The 10,402-nt window shown below is 57.4% G+C and overlaps 1 protein-coding gene across 1 annotated transcript; it reads left to right on the top strand.

Annotated features, from left to right (window-relative positions):
- The first annotated feature begins 7,936 nt into the window (after positions 1 to 7,936).
- SUPT4H1 (SPT4 homolog, DSIF elongation factor subunit) lies at positions 7,937 to 9,883 on the top strand. The gene is made up of 5 exons (XM_054166239.1): positions 7,937 to 8,068; positions 8,396 to 8,502; positions 8,734 to 8,789; positions 9,073 to 9,126; positions 9,569 to 9,883. Exons 1-5 carry the CDS (start codon positions 8,000 to 8,002, stop codon positions 9,634 to 9,636), a joined length of 354 nt encoding a protein of 117 aa, XP_054022214.1. The 5' UTR covers positions 7,937 to 7,999; the 3' UTR covers positions 9,637 to 9,883.
- Positions 9,884 to 10,402: the final 519 nt, after the last annotated feature.

Raw genomic sequence — 10,402 nt, 5'->3', positions numbered from 1 at the left:
AGGTTCCACCTAAACATGAGGGGGAATTTCTTTCATTTAAAGGAACAGGCTTTGATGGCATATCTTTTGACTTCTTCTAGAGAGGGGGAAAGGGAACAGACTGCCCAGAGAGTTGGTGGAGTCTCCATCTCTGGAGACATTCAAAACCCACCTGGATGTGTTCCTGTGTGGCCTTCTGTAGGAGAACCTGCCTTGGCAGGGGGGGTGGACTGGATGATCTCCAGAGATCCCTTCCGACCCCTGGGTAATATCTATATGGACATCTATTTCCTTTGGATAGAATAGAATAGCATAGAATAGAATAGAATAGAATAGAATAGACCAGACCAGGCTGGAAAAGACCTTCGAGATCAAGTCCAACTTCTCACCCAACACCATCTAAGCAACTAAACCATGGCACCAATGCCTCATCCAGGCTCTTCCTAAACACCTCCAGGGATGGGGACTCCACCACCTCCCTGGGCAGCACATCCCAATGGCCAATCTCTCTCTCTGTGAATAATTTCTTCCTCACCTCCAGCCTAAACCTCCCCTGGCACAGCTTGAAACTGTCCTCTTGTTCTGGTGCTGGGTGCCTGGGAGAAGAGACCAATCCCCACCTGGCTACAACCTCCCTTCAGGGAGTTGCAGAGAGCAAGAAGGTCTCCCCTGAGCCTCCTCTTCTGCAGGCTAAGCAACCCCAGCTCCCTCAGCCTCTCCTCCCAGGGCTGTGCTCCAGACCCCTCCCCAGCTTTGTTGCCCTTCTCTGGACACCTTCCAGCATCTCAACATCTTTCCTAACCTGAGGAGCCCAGAACTGGACACAGGACTCAAGGTGTGGCCTCAGCAGTGCTGAGCACAGGGCACAAGGACTTCCCTGCTCCTGCTGGCCACACTCTTCCTGATGCAGGCCAGGATGCCATTTGCCTTCTTGGCCACCTGGGCACACTGCTGGCTCATGTTCAGCTGCTGTCAACCAGTACCCCCAGGTCCCTCTCTGCCTGGCTGCTCTCAGCCACTCTGACCCCAGCCTGTAGCACTGCCTGGGGTTGTTGTGGCCAGTGTGCAGCACCTGGCACTTAGTTGTATTGAATCTCCTGCCCTTGGCCTCTGCCCATCTGTCCAGCCTGGCAAGGTCCCTCTGCAGAGCTCTCCTACCCTCTAACAGCAAGCCCCCAGCTTGCTGTCATTTGCAAATTCACTGAGGATGGACTCAATCCCCTCCTCCAGATCATCAATAAAGATAAGAACACTCATGGAAAGGTAAAAGATAATGCAGAGGTGCCCTTCCTGGGCTCTGCTGAGCCTGCAGGAGAGCTCTGGGCAGACTTAGGAGACATGTAGGGAAGGGCTTGAGGTGTGTGTGTGTCAGCACCTAGAGAGAAGGGGACAGCCTGAGGCAGTCACTCAGGGTGCACCATTTCTAGGCAGCCATCCTGCTGAGTGATTCCAAGTTACCTGCTCAGCCCTTGCCTGCCAACAGCTGGCCAGGGGAAAGGGGCTGGTGAAGAGTGTGAGCTGCAGGCCTTGCTGGCTGGCATCCTGTCAGGGATTGGCATTTGTGGCCAACCACCACTGGTTGGGCTTGGCTTGTTCAGGGCTCAGAAGCAATTTGTGCAACCTCCTGAGCACCCTGACCCATCCCTTCTGTGCACTCAGGCTTCACCTGCAGCCTGCTTCTCTGGGCTGCAGTTCCTGCTGTTGCTGTCCCCTGTCCCTGGGAGGTGCTGTGCTGTGTGGCACTGTGTGAAGGTCAGTCCCCTGGTGCTTGCTGTTGCCAATCATTTTCAAATGCTTGTAGAGCTCTTCCTCAAAGAGCAAACATCAAAGAGCCTCAAAAGCCATCCTCTAGTAGCAGTGTGGAGCCTGGGGTGCACCATGCCCTTAGCCTGTACCTCCTGAAATATTTAGAGCAGCTTGGTGTCTTATCTTCACATTTTAGTGTGCTGTAGCTTAGAGGAATAAACTGGAGGGGTGGCCAGGAAAGTCCCTCCAAAATACCAGGGGAAACTTCACAGGATCCCAGCACGGTGGGGTTGGAAGGGACCTCTGGAGATCAGCCAGTCCAACCCCCTCCTAAAGCAGGGCACCCACAGCAGCTTGCCCAGGATCACAGTGCCCAGGGTGGGTTGGAAGCCCTGCAGAGGAGACTCCACAACCTCTCTGGGCAGCCTGCTCCAGGCCTCCAGCACCCTCACACCAGACAAGTTTATCCTCCTGTTCAGATGGAACCTCCTGAGTTCTAGTTTGTGCCCCTTGCTGCCCCTTGTCCTGTCCCTGGGCACCACTCAGCAGAGTCTGGCCCCAGCCTCTTGCCCCCCACAGCTTCATTAGCTCTTGCTGAGCATTGCTCAGCTCCCCTCTGGGGCTGCTCTTCTGCAGGCTCTCAGCCCCAGGGCTCTCAGCCTTTGCTGCTCCCAGAGCTGCTCCAGGCCCCTCAGCAGCTCTGCAGCCTCCCCTGGACTCTCTCCAGCAGTTCCCTGTCTCTCTTGAACTGCAGAGCCCAGAACTGGACCCAGGATTCCAGCTGTGGCCTAACTAGGGCAGAGCAGAGGCAGAGGCCCTGCTGGCCACACTCTTCTGAGTGCCCCCAGGACCCCATTGGCCTTATTGTCTACCAGGCCACATTGCTGGCTCATGAGGAACTTGTCCCCCAGCACTCCCAGCTCCTTCTCCTTGGAGCTGCTTCCCAGCAGGTCCCCCCTCAGCTGTGCTGCTGCAGGAGGCTGTTCCTCCCCAGGGGCAGGACCCTGCCCTTGCCCTTGGTGAACTCCATGAGGTTGCCTCATGGGGGCTTTGCCTGTGCCATCTGTTTGTATCGCAGGGTCAAGGCCCCAGCAGCTGCAGAGCCTGGGGATGTCCAGCTAGGTGCGGCTGACACTTTGCTCTCTTCTTTTCTTGGAATGCAGGGTGTGAAGAGGAGGTCCAGGATGTCCATGAGCACTCAGTTTAATAAGACACTTGGCCTGTTTGCTTACTGGAGAGCTGGGGTGGCCAAAGGTGGTCAGCGTCCCAGCCGCGGAGGAGCTCGCGTCCGCACGGGCAAGGCAGGACCGCCAGAGCCGCAGGGCCCGCGCCGAGGAGCAGACTGCAAGCCAGCAGTGTGACACTCGTGGCGTCCTCACGGGTGCCCACACCCCCAGAGCTGTGTTCTCCAGGCCCTCTTCTCCTGGGGAGGCACAGGCAGCCCGTCTCCACCCGGGGGGCAGCTGCGTGGGGCTGGCTCGCTCGGGGCCCGGCGGTGGGAGTCGCCAGCTGGAAGAGCTCACGGAGCGAGTGCAAGCTGCTATTTTGGCATCCCCATGCCACAGAAGGTTTTGCTAAACACTTCAAAAATAAACAAGCCTTCGAGACCAAAAGCTGCAGAAATGACTTTCTGTGGCCTGGTAGCTCCTGACTTCATTTCCTCACTTAGGTCAAAAGCCAGACTTCTTCATTTAACTTTTCCACTCTTATTTCAGACACGGGAACCGGCTAGTCCCCAGCTCACCACTTCACAGGTCTGCCCTGCAAGATGCTGCTTCTGCCCTCACTGGAAATCAACATCTGTCACCACTTTTGATCACTTCACTGCCCCTCGGCTGCAGTTTGGCAGCAGGAGAGGTGAAAAACCCAAGGACGGTGTCAGCATTTCTGGGAAGGAGCTGGGTCAGACTCTTTCCATTGCAAAGAATCCACCCTCTCATCTGGCAATGTGAACAAGTCTCTCACCCTCTTAACTCCTCCACCTACCCTCAAAATAGGTGTGATGGTCAGCCCTGTGAAGAACACCTCATTTGTTGAGCGTATTTCAAGCCCTGAGATGCCTCCATCCCAGGAGTCATGGAAAATCCTTGCCCCCACGTGGCTCCTGCTTCTTTCCTTCCTCTTGGTGCCCCAAGACACAGCAAAAATGCCCAGCAGAAGCACCCATGGTAACTGCAGAGCAGAATCCCAGCCTGATCTTCCTGTTTGTGAGACACCTGAAACAATCCTGCAGGGGAGCTGCTCAGAATGTTCTGCCTTCCCTAACATGGGAGAGAGCAAACTTGAGACATTGCTAAGCTCTTGGGGGGTCATTACTGTTTTGGTTCTCCTCCCCTCCCACCTGTGGGTTGGTTTGGGTTTGGTTTGGGTTGGTTTTGTTCTGTTTTGTTCTGTTCTGTTTTGTTTCCTTCTGTTTTGTTTCCTTCTGTTTTGGTTTTGGTTTGTTTCATTTTGGTTTGTTTCTTAGTGTCACTGGTTCCTGGTTCCTGCCATCTCATGATCTGGGGGCATTCAAAGCCAAATAAAAGCCTGGCAGATTCCAAACAGACAGAACCCAACGAGTTTCTCAGAGCCAGGGAATCAGACTGGCAAGTTCCCAGCCCTCAGTCATCAATCAGGCCCAAAGGATGAGCCAGGGCCCCGGGGGAAGGGCACATTGATATGGCACCAAAGTGTCTCCAGTGCTGAGGATGCAACACTGGAGGTGAAGGTACCTCCTGGCCCTCTGAAACCTGGAGCAGGGAGGGTCTTCCCCCATCTGCTCAGTGCTTTCTGTGCCTTCCTTTGAAGCAGCAGCTTCTTCAGTTCAAGAGAGCACACTGGTTATGCAGTCCCAGGTCAGGATAACTCTGCCTCTGCCTTCCTTTGTTGGTGAGGAAAGCTTTGCACAGGGTTTGCTGCCCTCAGTCTTTACAAGGGGCATCTTTGTCCAGCTGCTGACCAGTCACTGGTGTTCAAGTGATGATTCTAAAGCCAGCCAATAACTGCTTTAAACAAAATACTGTTCCCATGCTAGTCTTCATTTCCTGCCTCCTGTGCCTGAGCCACTGCAGGGACCTTTCAGAGCTGGGTTTCTGTCCTCAAACAGCCCAGCAGAATCACACTTTAACCTCTCCAGGCTCTTACTCTGCTGCAGAGCAAGCAGAAGACACAAGCTTCCTTTGCAAGGAAGTCAGTCTTAAACTAGAGGAAAACAAAACCAAACACAAAAAGCCAGAGCAAGTCTGGAGTCCCCCTGTTCAACTTCTTGTGCATGTGGCCCATGGCTTACCACAGCCAGCTCCAGTTCTTGACCATCCTGGAGGGCTCAGGTGACTTTCCAGAGGGAGGGCCATGAAGTCTGTGTGTTCCAGCGAGTTTCTTTAGGAGCCAAGGAGGCTGAGAGCCTGCAGGGTTGCATGTCACTGCCTCAAAGGAATGAGCATCTAGTTTGCAGTCTAAAACTCCTCCTTTCTTTCCCTCCTTGCCCTTAAAAAAACCCCAAACCAAGGAGGGCTCTGAATCAGTGGCAAGCCCCAAGCTTCTTGGAGAAGGTGGTCAGCACTACCACCCCCTTTCCACTGCACCCCACTGCATTATTACCAGGCTGTGCAGGGCAGTGCGTGCTCTGAAGTGTTTGCCTTCCCTGACGTTATGCTGCTGCTGCTCCTTCTCATCTCAAAATGGCTATCTTAGATGCTGGGCTCCCTCCCCAGGGCTTGCTGAGCTGGAGGAGAGTGTGCAGCTCTGCCTTGTGGGGTTTCTCAGGTGGGAGGAGAGGGAGGAAGTCTCCAGGAAGGTGGGGGTTAAGTCCTTCAGTAGATGGGCTACCATCCTTGGCTGCCAGGAAGGCAAGAAGCAATAGCTGAGCAAACAGGGAACAGCTCCTCTCAGTGCCTGCACCTCGCCCTTCTGGGCAGTGCTTTGGAGTGCTCAGTACCCTTGGGCTCCTCACCCAGTTTCTCCAGCGTCACTGCAACGAAGTGGAGCTGATTTGCCTTCCTTGTGCCCAAAGTCCCAGCTGAGAACTGATGGAAGCCAGACCATCCTGAACTCTATCCCAAACCAAAGCTCCAGCCCTTCCCCAGGAGCCGCCACCTCCCACCCCCGCCAAGATGGGCACCATGGGCCAGGCTTGGCTGGACCTCCAGCCCTCCTGCACAGATCCTCTGCTCTCCCTTTTCTAATGTTCAGATCCTTTGGAAATGTGAATATTGGTTTGGTTTTGGTTGTGTTTTGGTTTATTACTTGGTTTTTGTTTGTTTGTGTTTTTATTTGCTGAGAGTCTCTCACAGCTCCTGGGGCTTGGGAATAAATTATGAGACCTCCCCCTTCCCTTCCCTCCTCCCCCCCCCCCAAAAAAAAAGAGGAAAAAAGGAAGAATCCATTTTATATATATGCAAAACTGTGTATTTATGTCCAATAGAAACAAAGATGTGTGAATATGCTGATGTGCTCAGAAATCTATTTATTTACTAATATATTTATCCATGTGTACCCAGTCTGCCTGCCTGCTTTTGTTCCTTGCACCAAGTCCATCAGGGCTGGGCTGCCCAAGCCAGCTCTGACCCACTGCCACCAAAATACAACCCCCCCCCGGAGGGTGACAGCAGCCCCAGAGCCCTGCTGGGAGGAAGGGGCTCCAAAGGAGCCTGGCTGCGTCCTGCTGCTCCATCTCAGCTGCGAGGGCAAACGGCAGCCTGCTGCAGGAGAGCTGCAGAAGAACCTCTTGAGTGATGGAAAGCTGAAAGGGCCTTACCAAGGAAAGCCACCTGCCCTTCTCAGGCTGCCTCTGGGGTTTCAGGAGCCACAGCAGAACCAGCAGAAGGGGCTTTAAAGGTCATCTTTGGTGATGCTTTTCCCAGGAAGAGGGTGGAGCAGGAGATCTTTGGCTGTCACAGGCACACACACCTCTCTGGTCAAAACTCCACAGGGGCTCATGTGGCATTTCCAGAGGATCCCAAGTTTTTATCCTCTGTTTACTCCTTTGCCCATATTCCACAGCTGGAATCACAGTTGTATTTCCACCCAATCTAATAGAGCCTTTCTGATTCCCTGTCTCTCCTCTAGATCTTCACCCCCTCAGGCTGTCTCATCCCTTCTGCTGGCTTGCTGGACCTGAGATTGATAGAAGTCCCCTAAAGCGTGGCTAAACTTTTTCCTCCTCAGGAAAGAAGAGATGATGCTTCACAGAATCAGAAGATGGAGTTCAGTTTGGAAGGCACCCCTGGAGGCCATGTAGTCAAAACTCCCCTGCTCAAGCAGGGTCAACTGCAACAGGTTGCCCAAGACTATGCCCAGCTGGGTTTTTTAGTTCTTGCTGCTTTACTCTTCACAGAATCCTAGCGTGGTAGGGCTGGAAGGGACCTCTGGAGATCACAGAATGTGAGGGGCTGGAAGGGACCCCAAAAGCTCATCCAGTCCAATCCCCCTGCCAGAGCAGGGTCACCTACACCAGATCACACAGGAACACATCCAGGTGGGGTTGGAATATCTCCAGAGAGGGAGACTCCACAGCCCCCCTGGGCAGCCTGCTCCAGGGCTCTGGCACCTCCCAGGGAAAGAATTCTTCCTCCTGTTTCCATGGCACTTCCTCTGCCTCAGCTTCCACCACTGCCCCTTGTGCTGGCATTGGGCACCCCCAGCAGAGCCTGGCTCCAGCCCCTGGGCACTCACCCTGCACAGCTTTAGCACCAGCAATGCGGTCATCCAGTCCCACCCCCTGCTCCAGCAGGGCACCCACAGCAGCTTGCCCAGGATCACGGTGGCCAGGCAGGTTTGGAAGCTCTCCCGAGGAGACTCCACAGCCTCTCTGGGCAGCCTGCTGCAGGGCTCCAGCACCCTCACACCAGACAAGTTTCTCCCCCTGTTCAGGTGGAGCCTGCTGGGTTCCACTTCGTGCCCGTTTCCTCTTGTCCTGTCCCTGGGCACCACCGAAAGGACTCCGGCCCCATCCTCCTGACCTTTAGGCGTTGATCAGCTCTCCTAGAAAGAGAGAGGCCGCTTTCGCTGCGCAGCCCTTGGCCCAGCTGGGTGCCAAGCGCTAAGCCCGGCAGACCAGGGCTTTATCGGCGAGCCGTTGTTGTTGTTTATCGCACAGCCTCGCACATGGCCGGCTGCCGCCAAGCCTCCGCCGCGGCCCCGCCGGGCTCCGCAGCCGCCGCTGTCCCGCCCCCGGCTCCCCGCCCTGGCTCGCCGCTGCCCCCTGCCGGACGCAGGCCCCCGCCGCGGCCCGGCCCCCGCCGCGGCCCGGCCCGGCCCCGCTCTGCGCCTGCGCGGCGGCGGCGCTGGCGGCATGGCGCTGGAGACCGTGCCCAAGGACCTGCGGCACCTCCGCGCCTGCCTGCTCTGCTCCCTCGTCAAGGTAAGAGCGGCCCCGGGACGGCCCCGCCTGGCTCCGGCCCCAGCCTTCACCCCTCCGGCCTGAGCCTCCCTGTCCCGGCCTAGACGTTCCCCCGCCTGGCCCCGGCCTGCCCGGCCCGGCCTTTCCCCGGCCCGGTTTGGCCTCGGGGTGTTTCTCCTTCCTGGGGCTCCCTCCCATTCCCCGACTCCTCCGGCCCTGCCTTCTCCCTCTTCCCGGCCCTGCCCCGCTCCCGCCCGTGCCCCTCCCGCCGCCGTCCTGCCCCCGGCTCCTGCCCAGGCCCCGCTCCCTGCTTCCCCAGCCCCGCGCTGAGGCCTCTGTCCCCCTCAGACCATCGACCAGTTCGAGTACGACGGCTGTGACAACTGCGATGCCTACCTGCAGATGAAGGGCAACCGCGAGATGGTTTATGACTGCACCAGCTCCTCCTTCGACGGGTGAGTGGGGCCCGGCCCGGGCTGCCTCGGCCGGGGCTGCCTTCCCCGGGCTGCCTTCCCCGGGCTGCCTTCCCCGGGCTGCCTTCCCCGGGCTGCCTTCCCCGGGCTGCCTTCCCCGGGCTGCCTTCCCCGGGCTGCCTTCCCCGGGCTGCCTTCCCCGGGCTGCCACTTCGGGGGCGCCGCGGAGACGCCAGCCTGAGAGCCGTCCCCTGACCCCCATCCCTCCCGCAGGATCATCGCCATGATGAGCCCTGAGGACAGCTGGGTCTCCAAGTGGCAGCGCATCAGTGAGTGGCTTCTCCCGGTTTCTTCCCGTTGTTCTGGGAGCTGGGGAACTCTTTCTGTTCAGTTAAGCCTTTCTCCGGGGCCTTGGGAGTTCCTGCTGGGGCTGCGGAGGGGATTTCTGCCCCTGAGGAGGGGATTTCTACTCGCTGTGATGGGGTTGCTCCTCCCGAGGTGGGGGAGTTTCTGCCCGCAGAGAGGAGGCAGCTCTGCAGGCAGAGGCTGGCAGGGATGCTTGCCCACCCCCCTGCTGCCAGCCCAGGGGACTTGGTGTTTTCTCTCCCCCAGGTAACTTCAAGCCCGGTGTCTATGCAGTGTCTGTGACCGGCCGCCTGCCCCAAGGTAATGCTCCCAGCTCGTGTGGGAGACCCCTGCACGGGTGGCAGCCGAGGGCTTGTTCTGCCTGCTAGGTGCTGGGGCTGTAGCCAGTTGTGGGCTCCCCAGTTCAAGGGGGACAGGGATCTACTTGAAGGAGTCCAAGGGAGGGCTGCAAGGACAATTAATTAAGGGCCTGGAGCACTGCCTGATGAAGAGAGGCTGAGAGCCCTGGGGCTGTTCAGTCTGGAGAAGACTAGGTGGGGATCTGATCAATGTCTATCAATATCTGAGGGCTGGGGGTCAGGAGGGAGGGGCCAGGCTCTGCTCAGCTGCACCCTGGGAGAGGAGAAGGGGCAGTGGATATAAACTCCAGCAGAGGGGGTTCCACCTCGAGATGAGGAGGAGCTGCTCCGTGACAGCCGCGGCAGGCCCGGGGCACTGAGCTGTGTTTGTCTCCTTGCTGCAGGCATCGTGCGAGAGCTGAAGAGCCGAGGGGTGGCCTACAAGTCCCGAGACACAGCCATAAAGACCTGAGGGGCTGGCAGGGGCACTGCTCCAAAGCCTCTCAGCTTTAGCAGTGGGGAGAGTGAGCCTGCCCTGGGAGGGAGCCTGCTGCCTCCTCTCACTCCCTACCTCTGGACTCTGCCCACGTGGACCACGGACATTTTTCTGAGCCTTGCCCAGGGGGAGGGTGTGAGTAGGTCTGGAGAGGGGTGTTAGACACAGGGGGTGGTGTGGAACAGAGGTGAGCTGGGCTCTAGCTGTGTAAATATCTCAATAAACATCCTGCCTGCTCAGAGCTGAGTCCAGCTGCCTGCTGGGGCACTGCTCTCACCCGCTGCAGGGAGCAGCTGCTGTGGTGAGGGGGTTCACACCAGCCTCCTGCCTGCTGGAGGGCTGGAGCCTGCAGTCACCACCACTCCTGCCACGGGCCACATCCTTGCCTTGAGAGGGCCACCCTGCCCTGCACTGCAGGATCAAGCAGAGCAGTGGCTTGTGCCTCACAGCTGCCAGCTGGATGGACCTGGTAAGATGGTGTTCAGAAGTTCATCTAGAGGTAGTTACCTGCAGGTCACAGAATCAGAGACTCAGAATGGTTTGGGGGGGAAGGGACCTTTAAAGGTTATCTCTTCCAACCCCCTGCAGTGAGCAGGGACATCTGCAAGGAACAGGTTGCTCAGAGCCCTGGTCCTGTATAAGGGATGTTGAACTTGAAGGACCTGCAGCTGGCCTCCAGGGCAGGCAGAGCAAGCCAGCTGCTGGTGTGGCTGGGAGGCAGCACTGGGTCCTGCAGAGGGTA

This window comes from Dryobates pubescens, chromosome 13, assembly GCF_014839835.1.
Source record: "Dryobates pubescens isolate bDryPub1 chromosome 13, bDryPub1.pri, whole genome shotgun sequence".
In the NCBI taxonomy this organism is placed as follows: domain Eukaryota; kingdom Metazoa; phylum Chordata; class Aves; order Piciformes; family Picidae; genus Dryobates; species Dryobates pubescens.
This window is presented reverse-complemented; position numbering and strand designations above follow the sequence as displayed.

What these genes read in the sequence shown, in the direction of transcription:
- SUPT4H1 (XM_054166239.1), top strand. Translation starts at nt 8,000, where the DNA reads ATGGCGCTGGAGACCGTGCCCAAGGACCTGCGGCACCTCCGCGCCTGC. An exon ending in TGCTCTGCTCCCTCGTCAAG is followed by an intron (nt 8,069 to 8,395) that starts GTAAGAGCGGCC and finishes TGTCCCCCTCAG; the next exon opens with ACCATCGACCAGTTCGAGTA. An exon ending in ACCAGCTCCTCCTTCGACGG is followed by an intron (nt 8,503 to 8,733) that starts GTGAGTGGGGCC and finishes TCCCTCCCGCAG; the next exon opens with GATCATCGCCATGATGAGCC.